Source organism: Zootoca vivipara, chromosome Z2, assembly GCF_965207765.1.
Source record: "Zootoca vivipara chromosome Z2, rZooViv2.hap1.1, whole genome shotgun sequence".
Lineage (NCBI taxonomy): Eukaryota > Metazoa > Chordata > Lepidosauria > Squamata > Lacertidae > Zootoca > Zootoca vivipara.
Genome location: NC_142585.1, coordinates 47,188,712 through 47,214,776, shown reverse-complemented (window position 1 = coordinate 47,214,776; position 26,065 = coordinate 47,188,712). Strand labels below are relative to the sequence as shown.

Sequence of the window (26,065 nt, the reverse complement as noted above, 5' to 3'; positions counted from 1 at the left end):
TACAGCACACTGGCTTTGCTTAAGGCACTATGCGTGTCAGCACTGACATGCATAGCCATTTTCGGTGACACACGGCCGCATGCCGAGACCTCACTTCCGGCTGGCGGCGTAATGCTGCAGGTGACGCATCTCTGGGGGCCTTGTGGACTTCCGGCGAGGCAAGATGGCGGTCGGCACAGAGCCACGAAGCTCCTGAAAGTGACCAGCGCTGCAGGAGCTGCCAGACGGGCTCCAGAGCCACTGAAACCGCCACCACCCGGACACTAGGGGCCACCAGTGCAGCAACCGGGGAGCTGCTGGACCCCACCCCCACCCCGCGAACCTGATGGACGGCCTCAAGGCACTCCGGAGGAGGAAAAAGGAAGCCCCGGGCCCGCTTCCGCCACCGCCACAAAAAGGAGGGAGAAAAGAAGGGAAACAAGGCAAAGGAGAACAGGGGTCCGCTCACTCCGTTTCTGTCCCTGTCACCCCCGCCTCAAGGGTGAGGAGGGTGCCCTTGGAGGAGGGAGAGGAACCCCGACCCCGACCTTGTTGCTGCCACCGCTGCCACCTCGCCACCATCCTGGGAAGAGAGAAGAGACACCCAAGTAAGCTGAAACCCCTTCCCTGTTGCCCTGCCGCCGCACAAGCATTGCCAAGTGAGGGGAGAGGTGGGCTGAAGAGGGCCACGAGGAGGCACAGCCCAGCCCGAGCCCACCTCCCCAGCAGCAGACCTGTTGGAGGAAGACCTGAGCCCAGAGTCCCACTGGGAAAGACCTCTGGGTTTTGCCTTATTTCCCCCCCCTTTTAATTTTTTTTTTAAAAAATTAAATATTTTTTCCCTCCCCCCCCTTTTTAAGGAGAAACAAGTATACATTTTTGTTATTTAAACTATAAATATCACAAAATTATGGGGTTTTTTCTCAAAGTGACACACCAACCAAGTTATGCTTGGTTTTTTGGCGAATTTTGACACACCAAGCTCAAAAGGTTGCCAATCACTAGCTTAAGGGAACAACCATTTGCAGTGGTTTCCGTTTGCTCAGATGACACAGGTGCAAAAACCACAGCCTGGAGAGATGAACATCATGATGAAAATGAGGTACGCCGAGAAGAAAATGCAACTCATATCTACCGAAGGAACACTGTCTCTAGGACACATTTATGTTGCCTGCTCTGCTGCTCCCTTTCACATAGTTTCCCCCACTTCCCACTCTTCGCTGAAAAGTGTTCTCTCAGAAGCTAGTGCCATCTGGACCTCCTCCCTGCCAAACTGGTTTTCAACATTCCACTGGAAAGAGTCCATAGCTATTGTCTTGCTTATACTGCTAGATGTTTGTTGGGAGGCAGTGCGCACAGTCACATGTGTGATTGATACAACTTTCTGTTCAAGTTACTTCTCAATGTTAAACTGTTACTACCCTGTTTCGCCTTTTTTAATACGTAGTCATAAAGCAAGCCATGGCAGGGTTTTGAAGCATTTGAGAAATATCAGACATACCCCGAAAATAAGCCATGCTTCCGCGCCGTGGAAACCACCTCCACTCACAGAGTCACTCCATGCGGCCGGCACTGCAGGAGCGCGATCAGCTGGGAAGCGGCACTCCAAGAGCTCCGCTTAACAGCTGATTGCACTCCCGCCTTGCTGGCTGCATCTCCGCACTCCGCCTTCTCGTCCACCGCCGTCCCTGCCGCTTCCATGCTTGCCGCCACCGCTGGGCTCACTGCTTCTTCCTTGCCTGGCCCGGCCAAGGAGCTTGGAGCACTCTGCAGCAGCGGGCCGAGTGCCTGAGCCAGCTGCCTCCGCCTGGCCCGGCCAAGGACGCCTGCCGCCCCACCACCTGGAACCGGTAGCTGCTGCAGCGCCGAGCACTCAAGAGAGCCCAGCAGCGCCCTGAGCCATAAAAACCGTACCATATTTTTTTAAAAATAAGACATCCCACCGAAAGTAAGCCACCCTGTGTTTTTTGGAGGAAAAAAGTTATAAGACGGTGTCTTAAAAAAGGGGAAACACGGTACTTCTGATATTGGATGTGATAGGGGAAACTATTGTGTAAAACTGACTTCCTAATTTAGTAAGACTGGGATGGGATGTGCAAGAAATACCTCCGTTTCCTTGATGAAACTTCCGTACGTTTACCGTGTTTTCCCGAAAATAAGACATAAAATAAGCTGTCGCAGGATTTCTAAGCATATATTGCAGAAATGCTTAGAAATGCTTAGACATGGACACGGCGCCTCCTGGCAACAGCTCGCTGCCCCCCGCCATGCCGGGCTGCGCCCGGAGCCCTTCCCGCTGGAATAATACACCCCCCGAAAATAAGCCATAGCGTGTCTTCTTGAGTAGGTTGGGTCATAAATTTTTTTTTGTGAAAATGTTTCCTCCCTTGATCTTATCTCAGGCGTATGGTGTAAACACAGCGCCAGTGCCGCCACAGCCGAGCTTGGGGAGGAGGAGGAGGTGGCGTTGGCCCGAGCGGCAGCGGCGGTGGCTGCGAGGGAGCATCCCGCCCTCGCCTCTCCAAGGCCTCCTCGCTTGGGCAGCTCGTTCTGCAGCGGCTGCGAGGAAGCAGGCAGGAGGAGGAGGAGAGGACGCCGCCGTTTCCAAGGCCCAGCCCCGCATGACGCGCCGGCTCTGAGGGGCAGGCGGAGGGCAGGGCCGCCCTGGGCCAGAAGGAAGGGAGAGCGCAGCGGAGTGCCAGGCCTGGCAGGGCTGCCTCCTCCTCCGCCACGAGGGGCTCCTCCGCCGCCTGCTTCCCCCAGCAACTGCCGTCTGTGAGGGGAAGGGCCAGGACGGATGAAGACCCTCAGTGCTTGCTCTTGTTTTAAAGCCGGGGCTCACTCGAGGGCTTGTTTTTAGTATTAAAAAAAGAGAGACAAGTTGCCTCTGAGCGTGGACAAAATTCCCCTCGTGCCTCGCTTCGTGAGGGTCACAGCCAGTCCCCCTCGTTGCATCGCTTTGGGAAAGGGGCTCCCTGACTGACCCCCATGTGGCAAGAAAAGTGAATTCTTTGGGCTCCTCACATCCCAAATAAAACTTCGCTTCGTTTTTAATGCTGTGACATCATTACTTCAAAGTACAGGTGCGGTCTCTCTTTTTTTAAATAGCTCAGTAAATCACCCCACTGAAATCTACCCATTTCCCACTCTAACCAGCCAAATCTCTATAAGGATTTTATAGCCCCATGATGGTAAATATGTAACTGATGGGTTTTTGAGCAGTCGTTTTAAATTATGATCCATAGCAGCAGGGAAAGCTATGAATGTGCAGTAAAAGATAGGATATTTAGCTTTACAGTATTTGCCCCTTTTTGTTTTCAAAAACAATATTTTCTTTTAAGAGAAATTGTTCACCATGCACTGAAGCTCACTTAAAAACACCACTGAAATATTGTGATCGTTCATATATTGATTTTAGCTGGATCAATTGTTTTTTATTTTATTTTTGTTTTTTGTTTTTCTACTTTTTTATTTTTTCTACTTTTTTATTTATTTCTATTTTTTATTTCTATTTTTCTATTTTATTTTTTATTAATAGGGGGGGGCAGAAGGTGATCTCGCCTAGGGCGCAAAAAACCCTAGTACCGGCCCTGAGCGCATTGCAGTAGCCCAAGCAGGAGATAACCAGAGCATGCACCACTCTGGTGAGACAGTCTGCAGGCAGGTAGGGTCTCAGTCTGCATACCAGATGGAGCTGATAGACAACTGCCCTGGACACAGAATTGACCTGCGCCTCCATGGACAGCTGTGAGTCCAGAATGACTCCCAGGCTGCGCACCTGGTCCTTCAGGGGCACAGTTACCCCATTCAAGACCAGGGAGTCCTCCACACCTGCCCGCCTCCTGTCCCCCACAAACAGTACTTCTGTCTTGTCAGGATTCAATCTCAATCTGTTAGCCACCATCCATCCTCCAACCGCCTCCAGGCACTCACACAGGACATTCACCGCCTTCACTGGCTCTGATTTGAAAGAGAGGTAGAGCTGGGTATCATCCACATACTTGAGCTCTTATAGAGGTTGCAGAGTCCAGTGGACAAGACATCAAAATGTGAAGCTTAGTGGAAAGGAAACAGGTTTCCACACACTTTCTCATAAAGGGCAGGCTGCCCATGGGTGGATTGGTGATCAGACTGCATACCCTATTGCCAGTTTTTCCACTTTACTAGTTTATGAGTAACCATGCTGGTAAAGAGAAAAATGCATGCATCTGGATTAAATTAGAGGCAGTTTCTCTGCAGGAACACATCTGTGATCTGCAACAATCACATGCTTAGAGGACTGCTGAAATTCAGCCAGGGAAAAAAAGAGTTTAGCAGCAGCAGCAACAGCAGCAGCAGCAGCAGCACCGGAACAGACAAACACCAGAACTACACCACTGAATCCAAGGTCAACAAGGAGGCATTACTTGCAAGCAAATTACCTAGATTCTTATTTTGTTGGGGAGAGGGGGAATTAATTTCTTACTCTTCCCAATCTTTCACACACTTCAAATTCCAGAGATAAGCCTCTTTCACCCAAAACAATAGGTAAAACTAAAGGGGGAGGGTGATGGTCAGGCAGCACTTATGAAGAACTCAACCCTTAAACTAAAGGGCTTCTAGATTTGGAGGGGAAAGAATCTGGCCTCTGCACAGTACAAGGGGGTGGAACATCTTCCAAAAAGAATCAGCAAAGAGAAAAACACTTTAGTAGTTAAGTTTGCTCATCTCCTTGAACACCTATATCAGGCATCCCCAAACTTCGGCCCTCCAGATATTTTGGACTACAATTCCCATCATCCCTGACCATTGGTCCTCTTAGATAGAGATCATGGGAGTGTAGGCCAAAACATCTGGAGGGCCGCAGTTTGGGGATGCCTGACCTATATGGACTACCCTGCTGAGCGCCTGAGGGCCCTGTTCCTGCCTCTTTCCACCTGGCCCAGGGCAGGGCCTGACAGGCCTCTGAACAGCAGAGACGGTTATTTTTAAAAAATGTTTTAAAATCATTCTTTTACCCTTTTAAATTCTTTTTATCGTTGGATGTGGGATACAGTAAACGTTTAGTTGGGGTTAGGGATTTGTTTAATTTTAGTAAGATTGTAACTTTTTATTATTTTTAGTTTCTATTGTTTTATTGGTTTTTCGTATAGGTTGTATTCTGTTTTTAAGGGGTGGGGTCAGGGCTGCCTGGGAGTGGGCCCCAGCCAACAGAATGGTTGGGGCAGGTTCCATGGGGGGGGGGGTTTGCACTGGGACACCCAATCTCAGTGATCACGGGTAGGAGGAAGAGTTACGCTAAGACCAGCCCATGTCATTACAGACGAAGCAGATTTAGTCGCTGTTTGAGGACTATCCTGCCTCCGGGTCCGGTCTTGAACGGATGGATACTGGAATCAGCAAGGGAGACCCACATGACCTGAAGGTGCTGCTGTGCAATGCCAGGTCAATGATTCATAAGACCACTGTCATCCATGACTTGAGTGTGGATGGAGGACTTGATCTGGCATGTGTGACAGAGATTTGGTTGGATGAAGCAGATGGGCCTGTCCTTGCCACCAGGTTTCCTCTTACGCACAGCAGCCCAGGTCATGTGGGTGGGGAGAGGGGTTGCAGTGATTTTTAGGCATACCTGCCAAGTTCCTGCCGGAAAAATAGGGGATCGGCAGACCGGAAGTAGCGCTGCCGCCATTTTGGAACTGGGCAGAGCAGCATCGAAAGTCGCCGCCCAGTTCCAAAATGGCCGCCACGCCAGAAATCGCTTCTGCGCATGTCCGGAGACTCCAGACATGTGCAGAAGGAGCCTCCCCCGGCTGGTAAGTAAACCGGGAAAAAACAAAAAAATTCATTTTTCCAGGTGGGAACGGCAGGTGTGGAGGACTCCCTGGTCCTGAATGGGGTAACTGTGCCCCTGAAGGACCAGGTGCACAGCCCGGGAGTCATTTTGGACTCACAGCTGTCCATGGAGGCGCAGGTCAATTCTGTGTCCAGGGCAGCTGTTTATCAGCTCCATCTGGTACGCAGGCTGAGACCCTACCTGCCTGCGGACTGTCTCGCCAGAGTGGTGCATGCTCTGGTTATCTCCCGCTTGGACTACTGCAATGCACTCTACGTGGGGCTACCTTTGAAGGTGACCCAGAAACTACAACTAATCCAGAATGCGGCAGCTAGACTGGTGACTGGGAGCGGCCGCCAAGACCACATAACACCACTCCTGAAAGACCTACATTGGCTCCCAGTACATTTCTGGGCACAATTCAAAGTGTTGGTGCTGAGCCTTGAAACCCTAAACAGCCTCGGCCCTGAAGGAGCGTCTCCACTCTCATCGTTCTGTCCAGACACTGAGGTCCAGCGCCAAGGGCCTTCTGGCACTTCTCTCACTGCGAGAAGAAAGTTACAGGGACCAGGCAGAGGACTTTCTTGGTGGTGGTGCCCGCTCTGTGGAATGCCCTCCCACCAGATGTCAAAGAAATAAACAACTATCTGACTTTTAGAAAACATCTGAAGGTAGCCCTGTTTAGAGAAGCTTTTAATATTTGATGAATTATTGTATTTTTATATTTTGCTGAAAGCTGCCCAGAGTGGCTGGGGAAACCCAGCCAGATTGGCAGGGTAGAAATAATAATAATAATAATAATAATAATAATAATAATAATAATAATAATGAATAGACAAAAAAACTTTGGCTTCGTGCTGCTTTTTAAAAAGAAAGCCACACAAAAATTAATTTTGTCTCTTCCTAGAGACCTACCTGCTTTTGTACAAGTACAAGCAAAGCTTCTAAAATCTCCTGCCATGAGTTACAGAACAAGGCAGTTCACGAGCAAGTCCAGGATTGTTTTGGAATTTGTTTTGGCACAATGCTAGGCAATAATCAATCTGCACACAGCCAAGAACAAAAGCAACATTTGATTAGCAGTTACTGAAAGACAGGGCAGTTGCCTTTTAGAGAAGAGAGAAAATAGTCCTACAAATTAAATGGTTTTTAAAAAGGGACTCCCTCCATGGAACCAGACCTGCATTAGTTTAATTTATGATACAGCATGTTGGTCTATTAATGAATGTAAAACAACAAGAAAAGAGAACAACAGAGCATCTAAAGCTGTGATTTTTCAAACAGATTCTCAAGTATCACCTACTTTGCAACCTAGAATCAGCTCAACAAGGGAGCAAAGAGGAAGGATATGCAGAACTATCTTCCCCAAATCTCAATTTCCTTACTGAGTATCAATAATAATAATAATAATAATAATTTTATTTATACCCCAACCTTCCCAGTCAAGACCGGGCTCAGGGCGGCTAACAACAAAAATATCAATGCAAGTATAAAAGAAACAATTCAATTAAAATGCAAATTAATACAATGTTAAAATTCCATTTTAAAATTAAAAATCTACAAGTAAGATAAAACCATTATAAGACAAAACCTTAGGGGAGGGTAACACTGGGGTCAGACTGAGTCAGTCCAAAGGCCGAGCAGAACAGCTCTGTCTTGCAGGCCCTACGAAAAGATGACAAATCCCGCAGGGCTCTAGTCTCCTGAGAGAGAGCATTCCACCAGGCCGGGGACAGTACTGAGAAGGCCCTGGTCCTGGTCGAGGCCAGCCTAACCACCTTGTGACTCGGGATCTCCAGTATGTTATTATTTGTGGACCTTAATGTCCTCTGCGGGGCATACCGGGAGGGGCGGTCCCATAGGTACAAGGGTCCTAAGCCACATAAGGCTTTAAAGGTCAAAACCAGCATCTTAAACCTGATACTGTACTCCACTGGGAGCCAGTGCAGCTGTTAAAGCACTGGATGAATGTGATCCCGTGGCTGGGACCCCGTAAGGAGTCTCACCGCGGCATTCTGCACCCACTGGAGTTTCTGGGTCCGTTTCAAGGGCAGCCCCGCGTAGAGCGAGTTACAATAATTAAGCCTAGAGGTGACCATCGCATGGATCACTGTGGCCAGGTCAGGTTAAGAAAGGTAGGGGACCAACTGCTTAATGCACACACTCATCACTAGGGTGGGGAAATGAAAAGTTTTTCGGATCACAAATGCTTTAGTTTGAAAAGTCTTGAAAAATGTGTACCCAACTTCTTGAAGAACCTCACACAGCAGGCCATCAGTGTCCACAGAACTTCATTTCCTCTCTCCCCCACCCACCATGCACACAGAAAGCATAAGGGGGGCACTAGACAAGGGGAAATAGCCCTAGTTGCTCAGTACAACAAATATCAAACAGGGAAGGCTGTTAAATGAAAAACTTCCTACCTGGAAGACAAAGTGGCAAAATCTCCTCCATCAAGAAGCCTAATTTTGCAGAACAGAACCCCATTCACAAAAGGAACAGCAGTCAGCTCCTCTAAAGTGAAATTGGTTTGAAATTTGAACTTCTTCTTCTTCATCAAGAAAGCCATGGGCAAATTCAAACAAGGCCAAAAAACACAGAGTCTAGAAACTCCCAATTTTTCAAGAAAAAAGAAAAAGAGCAAAAATATCTCTAGAGTGCAGCAGCTCCAAATATAAACAATAAAGAGTTTTCAAAAAAGGTGAAACCACAACATCAGTAATAAATCCCCAGTCAATCCAGTTTACAAAAATAAGAGCACAGAAATCTCAGTTCAAATGCAATGGCACCCTAGCTTTAAATGAAAAATCCTCTTCTCTCTTTGGTGGTCTGATCTGGCTATAGTATCATCGCTGGTGCAGACTTCAGGTAAGGAGGAGGGCAAGTGAAGTCTCTGGTTCATCTCCAAGGGTAGAGGGGGAAATCTAAGCTCCGGACCAGCAGGAGCTCCCTTGACTAGAGATTGTGGTGCTTGGCTGCTCTCAGAACTCCTCTTGAAAGTACTGCTAGTTTCTTTCTGAGCTGGTGCACAGCAGTGTCGACACGTCACAGTTCCAGCCTCCTCCCCTTGTGCAAAAGCTTCACGTGGGCAACTGGATCAGCAGCGTATGTTGTGGCTCCCACAGGTTTCTTGCAAGCCTATAGAAAAGGGAGAGAAGGGGTTAGTCTCAGCTTAGGATCCGCTAGTGTCAGTTCCTCCCTCTGCCCCCCAATCTAATTGTAGATAAATGAATATTCAAGTCTTACTTCATACCCTGTTTCCCCTTTTTTAATACGTAGTCATAAAGCAAGCCATGGCAGGGTTTTGAAGCATTTGAGAAACATAAGACATACCCCGAAAATAAGCCATACTTCCACGCTGTGCAAACCAACCAACCCCCCCAGGCACCTCCACTCACAGAGTCACTCCATGCAGCCGGCACTGCAGGAACGCGATCAGCTGCGAAGCGGCGCTCCAAAAGCTCCACTTAAAAGCTGATCGCGCTCCCACCTTGCTGGCTGCACCCCGGCGCTCCGCCTTCTCGTCCACCGCCGTCCCTGCCGCTTCCGTGCTTGCCGCCACCGCTGGGCTCACTGCTTCTTCCTTGCCTGGCCCGGCCAAGGAGCTTGGAGTGCCCTGCAGTGGCGGGCGGGCAGAGCGCCTGAGCCAGCGGCCTCCGCCTGGCCCGGCCAAGGATGCCTGCCGCCCCGCCACCCGGAACTGGTGGCTGCTGCAGCGCCGAGCACTCCAGAGAGCCCAGCAGCACCCGGAGCCAGCACCCTGAGCCGCAAAAACCGTACTGGTAATAAAAAAAATAAGACATCCCACCGAAAGTAAGCCACCCTGTGTTTTTTTGAGGAAAAAGTTAAAAAGTCTTTAAAAACGGGGAAACACGGGTATCTATCTACAAATAAATTCAAGATGCCTTCATCACCACCAAAACGCTATCCTTTACATGGCAAATGCTTCTGCAACCTTCTTGAATCGTTTTTATTTTTCTGTACTGTATACATAGAGGATTAGATCTTCAGCTTATCTTCAGCAAGCAGTCTCAGAAAAGGATGGATGCTCATGGGCACATTTGCATGTATGCATGCGTTCTCTCTCTCTCTCTCTCTCTCTCTCTCTCTCTCTCTCACACACACACACACACACACACACACACACAGTCTTCCAGTGAAAAGGATGATCAAAAGAGATATAAGTACTGTAGTCCACAAATGGCTGCTAGATATCAGACAGTGGGGTATCAAGGATAGGCACTTTCCATCCACCACACCTCGCCTTTCATCCAGCTTCTCCACAAGAAGGAAGCACAAAACATGTCAAAGTAATGTGACCAAGGTTTTACAAAACATGGTTATGAGGCTTGCTTTTCCTAGGCCTTAAACCTGCCTTTACACCAGGGAGGGGTATAAGGCTCAGGGTTTGTTCAGCCCATTAACTCTTTGGAGAAGACAAAACAGATAACTGGCTATGGGCACAGTCAGTTTCAAAAGCAACTCAGATTAGAGTTAAAATGTAATAATGAGACAGTAATGAGACAATGAGCCTGCCAAAAGCCTCGGTTTACGCCAGAGGTCCCCAGACTACGGCCCCGGGGCCACATACGGCCCCCAAGGCTCTTTTATGCGGCCCCCGGGTACCCCCGCCTCCCGCTGCCGCCACCTGCTCTTACCAGCAGTGCAGCGCAGCTGCCGACTTCCGACCTGGAAAAGCGACAGAAATAGCTTGTGCGCGCGTCATTTCCAGTGTACTTCCAGGTCAGAGGAGGCTTCTGCACATGCGCACAAGCTATTTCCGGCACTTTCCAGGTTGGGCTCCCCCACCCTCCGGCCCACCATGCAATCGGCGCGGCAGGCAGCCGGCCCAAAGCCAGGTAAGTTTGGGGACCCCTGCTTTACGCTTACCTCCGTTTACGAATGCCTCCATTTATGAACGCCGCGGACCCGGAAGCGTTTACATCCGGGTTCCACGGCGCTCGGATGCACAGAAGCGATCTGCACAGCATGCGAAGAAGTGCCTTTGGCGAGCGAACGCCTCGGCGGGACAGATTGCGTTCGCAAACCGAGGTACCGCTGTATGAAATTATTTTTCAAGCCTACATGGCAGTTCTTGACATACTTCCAGCATCTTTTTCCTAACCCACTCTGCCTTGATGTATGCTTCTAAAGTTCAATGTCAAGAGTTCATACTGATCTGTAGTTACATATCTTGCCTACCGTGCTTCCCCCTTTTTAAGACTCCGTCTTATACCTTTTTTTACTCAAAAAAACACACGGTGTCTTATTTTCAGGGGATGTCTTGTACCTTAAGGCCTCCTCGGGAGGGGCCAGGCCGCCGTGCCGGGGTGCTGCCGGGGCGCTCAGCGCGGCGCTACAGCAGCCGCCAGTACCAGGCATTGAGGCGGCAGGCCGCTGGCTCGGCGCTCCGTCCGGCGCTGCAGGCTGCTCCGAGCACTTGGCGCTGCACAGCACTCCGCTCTGCAGCTGCCGGTTCCGGTGGCGGGACGGCAGGCCTCCTCGGGCAGGCAAAAAAAAAGAGAGGCTAGGCTGCTGGCTCGGGCAGCAGCAGCCGGTTCCAGGCCCCTCTGGCTGGCTGGGTCCCGCTGGCTGCCTTGGGCGCTCGGCGGTCTCGCTCTACACAGCATGGAGGTATGTCTTATTTTCAGGGTGTGTCTTATATTTCACTAATGCTAAAAAAAATGCTGCCATGGCTTACTTTCTGACTCCAGCTCCCTTAAGCCCCAGCCTGAATGACCAGTCTTCAGGAATGATGAAAGATAATAATAATAATAATTTATTTATACCCCGCCCAACTGGCCGGGCTCCCCCAGCCACACTGGGCGGCTTCCAACAAAATATTAAAATACGGAAAGCCATCAAATATTAAAAGCTTCCCTAAACAGGGCTGCCTTAAGATGCCTTCTAAAGATCTGGTAATTGTTATTCTCTTTGACCTCTGGTGGGAGGGCATTCCACAGGGCGGGTGCCACTACCGAGAAGGCTTCCTGCAGCCATCAGAACCCTTGATTTGATTTTCAAACATTTTGGAAGTCAAATGGACTTCCAGAATGGATTCCGTTCGACTTCCAAGGTACAACTATATTCTTAGACATGTTCTGGAGTAGCAGCTCTGTTGTAGTGCAATCCAAGTAGGGCTGGTGATATATCGATATATCATCCAAAACTGGTTTGAAGTCCATGCTGTGTTATCAGTTGCATTGCTTTTGACCTGGAAATATATCACAAATTATGACTGTGTGTGTGTTTTATGCAAAACTCATAATGTAGGAAAAACCCGTGAAGCCAGCCAATGCTTCTCTTGATTCCTGCAGCCCCTGTAAACTCTGCCAGCTCAGCTTTCCCCTGCCTCATGCAGGGGGCAGTGAATCACAAGAGCAGGCGCTGGCAAAAATCACGATGGAAGAAAAACCATGAAACCAGCTAATGCCTCTACATAGCTCCAGCCTTATTTCAGACATTGTGATGTATCAGTATATATTACAATGTTTAGCTGGTGGTATAGCGCAATGTTAAAAACCAGATAAATCTAAGACAAGTATATTTCAAAGTAAGCTCCAGAGTGTTCAACAGCCTTACTCCTAGGTAGCATTGCATAGGATTGCAGCGTTCTTACATTCCAGGAATTCTAAGGAGGAAGGTCACTTGGACACAGGGAGATTTATTTCCAAACACGCACAGAAGTGTACTGCTTAGGAGTGAGCACAGGAGTCCTGTCGCACCTTAAAGACCAACACAACTTACAAGAGTAAATCTTAAAGTGCAATTCATTCAAAAGCAACATTAACTTTAAAAAGTGTGGCATGACTATAATATTTGTGTGTCTGCAGGTACACGGAACTATATACATGTACAATATGTAATTAATTAATATATTTTTACACACTTTTTATTGCTGAAGCATATAAAGAGCAGACTACAGTAAAACAAAACAGGAAAGAATACACACATACACATCTCTAACTAAGTGATACAGCAATTCTCACTAAAAGGCTTGGGCATTTAGATACCAAGCTTCTATCAAAAGCTTAAAGGAGTCAGCACCAGACATTTCTGAGAAGGGAGAGAATTCCATAAACAGGGTGCCTGTACTATGAAGGCCCTCTCTCACGGTGCTACATATTGGATTTCAGTTAACTGTGGCAGAGTTTAGAGAGTCTTCCCTGTGGATCTTAAAGCTAGGGCATGTTTATACAGGAAAATTTGTTCTGTCAAGAACACAATACACATTTGTGGACACCACCACACATGTATCTTACCTGCACACACGAGGTATGTATGTATGGGTGGGTGGGTGTGTTGTATAAATACACACACATACACATGTAGGTGCATATGTACACACATCCACACACAAAAAAGTGTGTGTATGTAATTTAGATAAAGCTACACAGGTATAAGGGACGTGGGTGGCGCTGTGGGTTAAACCACAGAGCCTAGGGCTTGCCGATCAGAAGGTCACCGGTTCGAATCCCCGTGACGGGGTGAGCTCCCATTGCTCAGTCCCTGCTCCTGCCAACCTAGCAGTTTGAAAGCACATCAACGTGCAAGTAGATAAATAGGGAAGGTAAACGGCATTTCCATGTGCTGCTCTGGTTCGCCAGAAGCGGTTTTGTCATTGGCTCCCTCGGCCAATAATGCGAGATGAGCGCCCCAACCCCAGAGTCGGTCACGACTGGACCTAATGGTCAGGGGTCCGTTTACCTTTACCTTACACAGGTATATGTGTTTGTATCTACATTCTACAAAAACAACGTTGGATCCGGACTTCACCACACTGAGACTAAACCCCCTGAAATCAACAGAGCTGATGTTAGTCCAACCTAAGCCCCACTTATTTCAGTGCAGTCTGGCTCTAAGCTTGATCAAGCCTGATTCAACCCACAAATTAGACTACATACACAGCATACTTAAAGCACATTCTCAACTGCCAAAGCTACAATTTCCAGCACCTTTAAACTACACTTTGAGGGTTATTTGTGCAGGGTGAAGTGCTTTGAATGTATACAGCTTTACACACTTCCAGACTTAGGCTGTGCACGCAGCATATTTTAAAGCGCATTCTCTCCCTTTCCCACCCCTACAAAGGAATCGTGAGAACTGTAGTTTGCCCCTCGCAGGGCTTCAATTCCCAGCATACATAAACTACAGTTCCCAGGGTTATTTGGGTGTTCACATATGTGTGCGCTTTAGATGTATACAGCTTTATGCCCTTTCAAACTTAGGTTGCATACACACCATACATTTATAGCACATTCTCCCCATACCTAATAATAACAAGCATAGTCACCCCTCACAGAGCTACAAACAGCAACCATAAACTACATTTCCCATGATTCAGAGGAAATGTATACAGCTTGGCACAAAGTATGAATATGTTTCAAACGCTTCAGACTAGGCACCCCCAAACTGCGGCCCTCCAGATGTTTTGGCCTACAACTCCCATGATCCCTAGCTAACAGGACCAATGGTCAGGGATGATGGGAATTGTAGTCCAAAACATCTGGAGGGCCGAAGTTTGGGGATGCCTGGGTTACAGAAAGAAAGGTAGAAGAGGCAAGACAAGAGGAAGACCTTTATCTCCGCCAGAAGTTTCCTTGCATTAAGTTGTAGGAAATAAATACTGGCTGACTGAGCGAACCCAGGCATAGGCAGCCATGGCTCCCCAGATGTCTTGGAACTACAACTCCCATGATCCCTAGCTAACAGGACCAATGGTTGGGGATGATGGGAATTGTAGTCCAAAACATCTGGAGGGCCGAAGTTTGGGGGTGCCTGCTACAGACGCACGAGCCACCCGACGGGGAAATGAAAACCCCACTTCCCAGCCCCATAGAGGGGGTGGAAGAAGCAAAGAAATAAAAGCTGGTCTGAAAACTCTCCCACCCCCTCCGCTCGCCCCATACAGCCAGAGCCAAGCATCCCCAAACTGCGGCCCTCCAGGTGTTTTGGCCTACAACTCCCATGATCCCTAGCTAACAGGACCAGTGGTCGGGGAAGATGGGAATTGTAGTCCAAAACATCTGGAGGGCCGAAGTTTGGGGATTTCTGGCAAGAGCTGTGAGGAGCCCTTCACCCTTCATTTCCCCCTAGCCCACCCACCTGACCCCACCTGACCCTCAACCTCCCCCCACTCAGGCCCCTCTTCAAATAACGCGCGCCCCCCTCAAGGAGAAAGCTTTCCCCTCGCAGCCTCCTATTTTCTTTTTTAAAGGCCCTCCCCCCACTCCAAAAGACAGCTTGGCTCTCACCCCCCCACCACTATTTCTTCCGTGGGGAGAAGTATGCCCCCGCCTCACCCCGCTTTTACCTCACATCGCTACCCCGACCCCGACTCGCTCTCACCTCGCTCCTCCTCGGCGCTGGCACCGCTGCGCCGAATGCGCCCGCTGCGCCGACAGCGTAAGGCGAGGAGGCGGAAATGGAGGGAGGGGCGGGAGGAGCAGGAGCAGGAGCAGGAGGAGGAGGAGGAGGAGGAGGAGGCAACAGCCTGCGCTTGCGCAGTCAAGGCGTTCGCGCTCATTCGCGCTCTGGCTCTGTCGATAAATCGGGCACGAGAGCGAAGGGGAAGAGGAAGAAGCGCAGCCGCTCTCACAGGATTGGGCAGTGCTTTTCTCCGCCCCCTTCGCCACGGCCCAATGGAGAGAAGAAGGAAAAAAATGAAGGGGAAAGAAGTGCGGTTTCCAATTGGGCGCCGGAATGACATCAGCGGCGAAGGGATTGGAGGAGGGGTGCCTTCGCTCAAATGAAAGGGTCCGCCTCCTCTTCCCCTCCCCTCCCCCCAATACCTCAGGGTTTTATGGAAATGGCGGGAAAACTAGGCGTAACATCTGGAGGGCCGAAGTTTGGGGGTGCCTGTATTAAATTTATACTCCACTCTTCATCCGACACCGTATAAAAACACAAATATAAATATTTATTTTTGTAATGAACATCTCTCCTCCGAAGAGATGAATGTATCACTTAAGCATTTTATTTATTGGATTTTTATTTCCCACTTTTTTTCTCCAAAGGAGCTCAAGGGCCTAATCCAGCACTCTAACCCAGGCACACCCAAACTATGGCCCTCCAAGCACTGCACTCATAGAATCATAGAATCCTAGAGTTGGAAGAGACCACAAGGGCCATCCAGTCCAACCCCCTGCCAAGCAGGAAACACCATCAAAGCATTCTTGACATATGGCCGCCAAGCCTCCGCTTAAAGACCTCCAAAGAAGGAGACTCCACCACACTCCTTGGTAGCAAATTCCACTGCCAAACAGATCTTACTGTCAGGAAGTTCTTCCTAATGTTTAGGTGGAATCTTCTTTTTTGTAGTTTGAATCCATTGCTCCGTGTCCGCTTCTCTGGAGCAGCAGAAAACAACCTTTCTCCCTCCTCCATATGACATCCTTTCATATATTTGAACATGGCTATCATATCACCCCTTAACCTTCTCTTCTCCAGGCTAAACATACCCAGCTCCCTAAGCCGTTCCTCATAAGGCATCATTTCCAGGCCTTTGACCTTTGATCCTTCAGCCCTCTAGATGTTGGTGCCTATGTTCCTGAGGGGATTTCTTGCACCAGAATCAAATATATATGTATGTGTGTGCACCTATTTAGAGTACTGTTGTTGTTGCTGCTGTTGTGTGTGTGTCTCTGTGTTGCATGTGTGTCTTTGTGTGCAGAGAAAGAACTGGCTGAGGCAGCTTCCTAGGTAGCTTGTGACTGGCGGGAAGGAATAACGACGTTCGCGGGGCGGGGGGAGTAGGGAGGCGGCTGAGGGGAGGAGCAGGCGCCGCCACCACCTCACGTCGCGCCGCCCGGAGAGGCGGGTACAATGGGTGGCCGGGCAGGAACGGAGGGTAAGCCCTGGGATGCCACCGGGGGGGATGTGTGTCAAGGGCCCCAGGCTCCCCCAACGGACCACCGAGCAGCTGAAGAGGCTGAGCGCTGAGCAGGCGGGAAAATGGGGTGCGGGAAGATGGCGGCGCCAGCAGGGCCGGCGGCTTCTCTGAGCATCTTGCTGTCCCGCAGCAGCAGCAGCAGCCGCTCTCGAACGGGAGGCATGAGGAGAAGCTGCCAGTGGCTCGTTTGCTCGGTGCCGGTTCTATTCATCGGGAGCATGCGTACATCGGCCAGCTCTGCTTGTGCGAGTCCCTGGAGGCGTAGGGGAGAGGGAAATGGATGGAGATAATGTAATCCTATATAATAAAGTCCAAGCACCACCACCCCCGCTTGAGCAAGGGCGAGCGCTGGCGAGCGCTCTGCGTTCCAAGTCCCAACGGCTGTCCATGGGGCACATGCGCAGTAGCGCAAACCCAGGGACACAGGGACTGGACGCAGAGACACTTGGACTTTATTATATAGGATAGGAAAAAACTCATTATTTATAGGATTTCTTTGCTAGCCTCAGAAGTTCAATGGAATAGACAATTTTTTTTCTGTACAACATGGGGGTCAGTGTCCTGAAATATGCCTCAAATCTGCATTTTTATGACAGCCAATTACTTTTGAAAATGAATTTGACTGACTTATTGACAAAATGTTGGATGTTTTCTTTTGTTGACTTTGGCCATTATATGACAAAGCTAACCCTTACCTAAAATTAATGAAAATGGCCTTTCTTAACACAATAAATGAAAACAAAAAAAGTTTCTTTTATACGAAATCTATTTTCCCCATTTTGAAAAGTCCAGTGTTAAATGATGCATTTGTCACATATGCTCTATGCAGGCCACATCGAGAAACGGTGCACACATTTCCAAAAATAAAAAGCAAGAGCAGAAATAATCCAGAATAGGTTTTCAGCTTAAAAAAAAAGGCAGGCACCAAATCAGTTTGCAGAAACAAAGAAATACTCTCTTGATCGAGTCTGTGCCTGGAAGGCTTCACTTCATTGCATGATGCCATCTTGTCCATTTTATTTCACTGGATGATGCCATTTTGTCCACTCCATTTCGCTGATGCCATTTTGTCCATTCCGTTTCATTGAATGATGCCATCTTGTGCGTTTTGGGCCGCTCTGCTGGGGTCGGAGGCCACTTAAGGAGCAGGAGCATTGCTCTGTAGAAACCGGCGGAAGTCCTTAATCATGGGGCGAAGGATCTGCACAAGAGCATTCAGCGCAGCCTGCATCCCTTCCATGGCCTGGGCTTGGCGCTCCTGGGCACATGCCTGTAGTTCCTGAGAGCGGCGGATCATCTGCAGGAGGTCATTTTGCTGCTCGATGTTCTGGGCCATCTCTTTCATGTGGAGATTGGTCACGCGCTGCTCCTGCAGGAGCTTGGCTGAGTTCAGGGCAATGCGGCTCTTCAGTTCCTGAGGCTTCACGGAGACTTCTGCTTGTTGAGCCATCATCTCTAAGGGGGCCTCGGCGGTGACTGCGGCCGGAGCTTCTGTTGTGCAGTACTCCACAACACCATCCTCCAAACTATGGTAGGTTGTCTCAGCTGGAACTAAGAAGAAGAGGAAGCTACAGTTAGAACTGGATACGGAACAACTGATTGGTTCAATATTGGGAAAGGAGTACGACCACAGGAAACTATGGCAAGTTCTTAAAGAAATGGGAGTGCCTGATCACCTCATCTGTCTCCTGAGAAATCTCTATGTGGGACATTAAGCTACAGTTAGAACTGGATATGGAAAAACTGGCTGGATCAATATGGGGAAAGGAGTACGACAATGTTGTATATTGTCTCCCTGCTTGTTTAACTTATATGCAGAATTCATCATGTGAAAGGCTGGACTAGATGAATCCCAAGCCGGAATTAAGATTGCCAGAAGAAATATCAACAACCTCAGGTATGCTGATGACACAACCTTGATGGCAGAAAGTGAGGAGGAATTCAAGAACCTTTGAATGAGGGTGAAAGAGGAGAGCGCAAAAGATGGTCTGAAGGTCAACATCAAAAAAACTAAGATAATGGCCACTGGTCCCATCACCTCCTGGCAAATAGAAGGGGAAGAAATGGAGGCAGTGAGAGATTTTACTTTCCTGGGCTCCTTGATCACTGCAGATGGTGACAACATCCATGTTTATAAGCCAAATTACATATAATTGCGTTTTAAGGTTCTATAATGTAATTTCATCCAACATGTTTCTTAATATATTCTGCTGTTTTCTTACACTTCAAACTCTGCTGTGGTCTTCACATAGCAGTTTACATAGTAAAAACTGGAACAATTAAAGCATCCTAAAAAAAAAATCTGAAGTTTTCACAAAGATCTCATCTGCACTCTTTTGGAGGGATTGGAACAGAGAAGAACAAGGTAAGAGGGAAAGAAAATGCGAAACAACCAGTGACGATAGCACAAAACCAAAATGGTTTTGACAAGGCACTGTTGGTGATAACACAAAACAGCCTGGCAATGGTAAGATAGATGTGGTGAGAAAAATCCATAATCTTGACTCAAACCACAAATGAGAAGATTGGGGGTTATAATCCAAAATTAGTTCTACTTGCAGTTGAAAGCAAAATTATTCAGCCCCCATTGCAAAGCAGGCCTATCAAAATTTACAGACTTTCAGGTGTTTGCAATGAGAAAATCATATGAAAGCAATTGAATTAGCTCAAGCCAAAGGATTCTGCAAGTCGAGGCTTATTATCCATTACAGTATTTTAATGATTAAACATCAAATTTCTATACCTCCGTTCATTTGAGGATCACAGGTTAGCTTACAATGTAAGAAATCAAATAACTTAATCACACTGAATGTTTAAGTTAAGCATTGTGTATTGCGTCCAGTCTTATTCAACATCTTCATCAATGACTTGGATGATGGGCTTGAGGGCATCCTGATCAGATGACACCAAATTGGGAGGGGTGGCTAATACCCCAGAGGATAGGATCACACTTCAAAATGACCTGAACCGATTAGACAACTGGGCCAAAACAAACAAGATGAATTTTAACAAGGATAAATGTAAAGTACTCCACTTGGGCCAAAAAAATGAAAGAATGGGAGACACCTGGCTTGAGAGCAGTACATGTGAAAAGGATCGTGGAGTCTTGGTAGACCACCAACTTGACATGAGTCAACAGTGTGATGCAGCAGCTAAAAAAGCCAATGCAATTATGGGCTGCATCAATAGGAGTATAGCGTCTATATCAAGAGAAGTAATAGTACCACTGTATTCTGCTCTGGTCAGACCTCACCTGGAGTACTGTGTCCAGTTCTGGGCACCACAGTTCAAGAAGGATACTGACAAGCTGGAACGGGTCCAGAAGAGGGCAACCAAAATGGTCAAAGGCCTGGAAACGATGCCTTATGAGGAATGGTTTAGGGAGCTGGGTATGTTTAGCCTGGAGAAGAGAAGGTTAAGGGGTGATATGATAGGATGGTGCTTTGATGATGTTTCCTGCTTGGCAGGGGGTTGGACTGGATGGCCCTCGTGGTCTCTTCCAACTCTATGATTCTATAACATGGAGAAGGAAGCAACAACACACTCACTCTGAGTAAGGGTGACTGTTGTGGCTGCGGCAGTAATGGGTATCTCTGATCCATCTGAAGTGCAGTCTCCAGCTGGCAGGCTAATAATGGTGGCTTCCCCCAGCAAGTTACAGATGCGCTGCTGCATGGGAGTTAGAATAACTGGCGCCGCTGTGACTCCTACTGGATCTTCAGCATCTTGGCCCTCCACACCTCCATCCTGGCCGTCACCCCCTCCTTCCATTGCAGCCCGGACCTGTGCCACTTTGCGCCGCACCTCCGTCTTGAGATCAGACCATTTTTTCTTGACTTCGGGCAGCTCCCGGCGGCAGGTGGCGACAGCGTTAACCCGGCGTAGGATGTTGTGCCAAGCAGCAGCCTTGGCAGCCAGTGGGACGCCAGCATTGAAGTGGTTGATCAGCAGGTGCTTGCTCCGCTCCAGCTCCTCCACAATTATCTCCACCTCTCGCTCCGAAAAGTTCATTTTCCGCTTTTTAGCCGGCGGAGCTGGGGGGGATGCCATTGCCATGGAATGTTCAAGTCCCCGAACAAACCGGGGGCTGGCGGCCTTGGTGAAGTCCGGAGACAAAACAGGAGGGCAGGATGTCTGGGTAGGTTGAAAGGCAGCTGCCAAGGACACAGATATGGCTGCAGTAAACAACGAAACGCTAGAAAAAGGCGAGAAGCAAGGTTATTCCTTGTGACCAAAATGGTTAGTACTCAGGGCCAGCGCGTCCATTAAGGCAAACTAGGCAGTTGCCTAGGGCGCCAAAATGGAGGGGGCGCTGGCCAGCCTGCCCCCACCCTCCGCCGCCCGCCCGCTCGCTGTGCCCAGAAGGGAGAGCGAGGGCTCCAGCAGCGCTTTCCCTCTCCGCCAGCACGGCGAACAAGAGCACGACAACACACCGCCAGGGCTGCAGGCAGGCAGGAGAGCGCCTGTCATGGTGCCCGGAAGCTCTGGGCTGCAACAGGCACTCGCGGAGGTTGGGAGCGCCATGCCCCACCACCCGCGCCACCCCACCCGAGGCTGGGGAAGGAACCTGGCAGGCAGGGCCGCCTTCGCACCTCTCCGCCTCTGGGGCCATCTACGCAACACATAATATGAGTGGCATTTTATTGTTTATGTTTACTTGTTGAGTACACCGTTTGCTTAATTGTTTCTTTTTTTTTCAAAACCATTGGTTTTTCATGTAAATTATCAACATGTTTGATCTTCAATAAATAACTATTGCAGAAAATAATAGTATGCAACTATTATTGCTCCACATAAAACCTAAAATTTATGTGGATTAGTTCACAATTTAACATTCTGATAATTAAATGAGTCAAATTCCTATGTTTTTATCGCTCGCAGTGAGACAAAATTTCAAACTGGAGGAGCCGGGTCTAAATATTAAGCGATTTGTCCCAAATGCCTGATATAAGATCAAGGGAGGAAACATTTCCGATTTTTTTTTATGACCCACCGTAACGTCCAACAGGTAGATCGTGATCTACTGGTAGATCACTGGACATCTGTGGTAGATCACTGGAGCCCCCCAAGAAGCTCAACAAGTTTGGCTTCACCAAAGAAAGCTCAACATTTTTGCCCTGGACTCCTAAAACACGTGGCTTTCCCCTCCCTAAAAAAAGTTCAACAATTTCAACCTAACCCCCCCCAAAATGGCCCTAAAAAAGCAAAAGAGCTCATCAACATTGACCTGAACCCCAAAAAGGGGGTAGATCACTGCTAGTTTTTAACTCTGTGAGTAGTTCTCTATCTCTTGGAAGTTGGCCAATCCCTGGAATAGAGAAAGCACCTATGTTAGGAAAGGAGTAAAAACTGAAGTTTCATTACATCAGAAAGTGTAATTTCAGTAAATTTTCTGAGTGGGTAGAGAATAAAGAAAAACTGAAATATAATGCATGCACATAACTCACAAATGCAAATATTTAACTTATGCATATTCAGCTGTACACATGTGGCAATTCTCCCCCCCCCCCCGCTGTACACACTTGGTAGTTATTTTTTAAGAGGGTGGGTGTCCAAAAAAAGAACATTTGGCAATCCTACCTGCCATTGAACCCAATGTGTTTTACTATACAGTGGAACCTCGGTTTATGAACACCTCGGTTTACAAATTTTTGGTTTACAAACGCCGCGGACCCATCTGGAATGGATTAATTCACTTTCTTACTTCCAATGGGAAAGTTTGCTTCAGTTTATGAACGCTTCAGTTTATGAACAGACTTCCGGAACCAATTACACCCATGCTTTGGGTCAAGTACGCTTCAGGTTGCGTACTCCGCGGACCCGTCTGGAACGGATTAATCCACTTTCCATTACTTTCAATGGGAAAGTTCGCTTCAGTTTATGAATGTTATGTTTACGTTATATTATGTTTTCATTATGTTTTCATGTTATATTATGTTATATTTTTGTGTGTTCTGTAATGTTTTAATAGTTGGAGGAAATAACTTTTAAAAAATTATTTAAAAAAGAAAAAAGAAAACACATACTGTTTTAAAATGCCAGTGTGATTTCTTGTGGGAAGGGAGAAGTAAAAGAATGAGCTTTAAATTTAAGAAGGAGACCGGGGGAAAAAAGGATGAATATGGGGGTGGGGGAGAGAAAAAGGAAGAGGGTATAATGAAACATGATTTCGCATGGAAGTTTATGGTTTTCGAGGAGAGGAGGGAGGAAGAAGGACATGAAACTTCCAACCTTCAAGATATGTGTGAACCACCCTGCGATCTTCGGGTTTCATCCAGGCATCCCCAAACTTCGGGCCTCCAGATGTTTTGGACTACAATTCCCATCTTCCTCGGCCACTGGTCCTGTTAGCTAGGGATCATGGGAGTTATAGGCCAAAACATCTGGAGGGCCATAGTTTGGGGGTGCCTGTGTTAGAGTGCTGGATTAGGCCCTTGAGCAGGCATCCCCAAACTTCGGCCCCCCCAGATGTTTTGTTGTTTTTTAAAAAAAATATTTTTTATTGGTTTTAACAAAAAAAGCATAACAACATAACACTTTAAACACAACAAATACAAACAGAAATAAGAAGAAAAAATAACTCCAGATCAAGATGGAACTTGGGGTCCTGGTTTTACAGTGGGAGAGGGAGATCAGGCCCCAGTCAGAGACAATCAAGCTGTGGTAGATGAAGATTATTGGGTCTGGTTTTGTGCCTCTCTAGTGAGAGAAGGGGGACACAATCCAGACAGAAGATGGGTGATAACAGGGGACAAGGAAAATGAAGATGTGGGAGGGAGACTGGCTGAAGATTCGAAACAACAGAAGGAGAGGAGGGGCGAATGGTGTGGGTTGGAGTGGTTAAGAGAGGGTGTGGGGTGAAAAATTTCATGGAATATCAATCAATGGATGGTTTAAGAGGTCTGAGAATGGAAAGGATTAAGGAGCTGGTTGGGGAATCGAGGGAATTGTTACCCAAGGGACGGAGGGTAAGATTTAACAGGAATTGTAAATATATATGGACCATGGACCAGAGCATGCCAGGCACTCCTGTCTTCCACTGCCTCAGGGAGAAATTAAAGGCTAAGGGACATAATTAGAAGTTAAAATGTCGTTGAAAATTGAGTAATATATATTATTGAGTGAAGAATAAGAATTGTAATTGTCGAATTATTCCACAAACATTGTGAAAGCTGTATAATGGGATTTAAAATAGACTCGGGAAGGAAGGGACGGGTCGATGACACGATATTAACAAGATTGGTTTTTTTGTATTTTGTTTTGTTTTCTTTTTGCATTTTTCTTTTTGTTATATTTTTTACCTAAAAATCCTCAATAAATAAATTATTAAAAAAAGAAGAAAAAATAACTACAAAAAAACCAAAAAACCCCCCACAAAGATAAAAATACCCGAATCGTTTTCCTTTAACATTGTAAGAGGGGACTTCCTCGAGTTCCCTCTATCTGCGGTTCATTTCTCATTCATCTTTAGCAATTTCCAATTCATTGTTTAAAACTCCTTGCAATTTCAAATCTCTCATGCATCAATTTCTTTGGATGTTTTGGACTACAATTCCCATCTTCCCCGGCTACTGGTCCTGCTAGCTAGGGATCATGGGAGTTGTAGGCCAAAACTTCTGGAGCGCTGCAGTTTGGGGGTGCCTGCTCTTGGGTGTGGGTCATGCCTGGAGTAGCCGCCTTGAAATCAATGGGCCCAGGCAAGCGTAGTTCAGGCATCCCCAAACAGTTTGGGGGTGCCTGGGTTAGAGTGCTGGATTAGGCCCTTGAGCAGGCACCCCCCCAAACTTTATCACTCCAGATGTTTTGGACTACAATTCCCATCATCCCTGACCACTGGTCCTGTTAGCTAGGGATCATGGGAGTTGTAGGCCAAAACATCTGGAGGGCCATAGTTTGGGGGTGCCTGATTTAAGAAATCAATAATAATTTAATATTTCTAATGGGGAATGAGGGGGGCAGAGAATCCCCCGATGGGTGACAAATATGTCAGGGACGCTTTCGTTGAGATTCCTGTATCGCAGCGGGTTGGGCTAGATGATCCCTGGGGTTCCCTCCCGACTCTACGAGTCGATGATTCCGTGGAAGGGAGTTTGCTGAGGTAAACCCAGCAAGGGAAATAAAGAAGATTGCCGTGAGGGGAAGGTTGAGGCAAATGGCGCCAGAGGGCGCTGAGGGGAACCCAGGAAAGGCCCGAGGCCTAGTAGGAGGGTGGGGAGGGGACCCTGGAGAACTGCCCCGCCGGCCTCGGGCGAGGCTGGAGCCCGAAGTGCCCTCGGGGGAGTCCCTTCCTCGCTCCCCATTTCTATTACCCAAAATAATCGATTAAAAAAACCGAAACCAAAATAACATTACGCAAATTGCGTACCCCAACTACCGATCGGATCCAAAGAGGGCCTCTATTCTGCGGCAGTGGCGTAATGGCTTCCAGAATCTGCGTCTCTTGCCTCTCCGCTTTGATTGGACTGCGCTCCTGCCTTTCATGAAACGGTGTCCACCCCTCGCCCGCAACGCTGCGCTGCTATTGGCTCGCTTTGGATTTGCGCCATAGACCGATACCCCTCGTTTAGCTGTTTGCCCCGCCTTATTAGACGTAGGAGCGCATTGGGTTACAGTCATGTCCGTCATATGCCAATTGCACCCTCTCCGCCGTAGTCTTGCCTATCACATTTGAAGTTCCGCCTCCTGCCTGGATGCCTACCACGTAGCTGTCCGTATGCAGTTACATTGGCCAATAGGCAATCCCCCCTCGTTACACATATCTATTTCTCCAATCGCTGCGCGACATCTTGCCAATCCTTCATTTTCGTTGGCTGAGAGGCTTTCGTGCCGTCCCGCCCTTCTTGTGAATGCTCATCAGAAAGCCACGAAATGTGTATACCAGGCACTCCCAAACTGCGGCCTACAACTCCCATGACCCCGAGCTAACAGGACCAGAGGTTGGGGAAGATGGGAATTGTAGTCCAAAATATCTGGAGGGCCGAAGTTTGGGGATGCCTGGTGTATACAGTAGGTGGTACTGTACCGGTACTTGTGCCAGTCAAGAAAGCCAGCGAAGCACCGGGTTGGGTGGGTGGAAAGAGGCATATTGAAAGACGACCGAGTCACGTGTCGCCCGACGCCCTGTCATTTTGCGCCCCCGCCTCCTTTGACTTCGTGGGACCTTCCTTGCCCCCTTTTGATTGGTTAATAGAGGGCGTCCCCAGCCCCTTCCCTTCTCCCCGCCCCTTTTTTGGGGGGGCGGCGCTTCGGGTGACGAGCCCGTTCTTTGGCCCGAGCCTGGCCAACCAGGCGACTCGGTTCCGTCACGTGTACGCAATAAGCCAATCGGCGGGCGAAAGAGAAAGACGCCGGCTCCGTTGAAGCAGGCGCGGCGCCATTTC

The 26,065-nt window shown here is 48.2% G+C and overlaps 2 protein-coding genes across 3 annotated transcripts in view; both read right to left on the bottom strand.

Moving 5' to 3' along the window:
- Positions 1 to 15,258, bottom strand: part of EEIG1 (estrogen-induced osteoclastogenesis regulator 1) — a 56,289-nt gene extending 41,031 nt beyond the window's left edge. For both annotated transcript variants that reach the window (XM_060270486.2, XM_060270484.2), the window contains exons 1-2: positions 15,143 to 15,258; positions 8,218 to 8,932 (exon numbers count right to left, since the gene is read on the bottom strand). In XM_060270486.2, coding sequence (XP_060126469.1) covers positions 8,218 to 8,363 — 146 coding nt within the window. In that variant the 5' untranslated portion in view covers positions 8,364 to 8,932; positions 15,143 to 15,258. The remainder of the gene's footprint in view (positions 1 to 8,217; positions 8,933 to 15,142) is intronic.
- Positions 15,259 to 17,433: 2,175 nt separating this feature from the next.
- NAIF1 (nuclear apoptosis inducing factor 1) lies at positions 17,434 to 26,047 on the bottom strand. The gene is made up of 3 exons (XM_035101504.3): positions 25,051 to 26,047; positions 20,234 to 20,880; positions 17,434 to 18,236 (listed from the first exon to the last, which is right to left on the bottom strand). The coding sequence occupies exons 2-3, from the start codon at positions 20,739 to 20,741 to the stop codon at positions 17,824 to 17,826; spliced, it is 921 nt and encodes a 306-aa protein (XP_034957395.1). The 5' UTR covers positions 20,742 to 20,880; positions 25,051 to 26,047; the 3' UTR covers positions 17,434 to 17,823.
- Positions 26,048 to 26,065: the final 18 nt, after the last annotated feature.

What these genes read in the sequence shown, in the direction of transcription:
- NAIF1 (XM_035101504.3), bottom strand. Translation starts at nt 20,741, where the DNA reads ATGGCAATGGCATCCCCCCCAGCTCCGCCGGCTAAAAAGCGGAAAATG. An exon ending in AACAGTCACCCTTACTCAGA is followed by an intron (nt 18,237 to 20,233) that starts GTGAGTGTGTTG and finishes TCTTCTTCTTAG; the next exon opens with TTCCAGCTGAGACAACCTAC.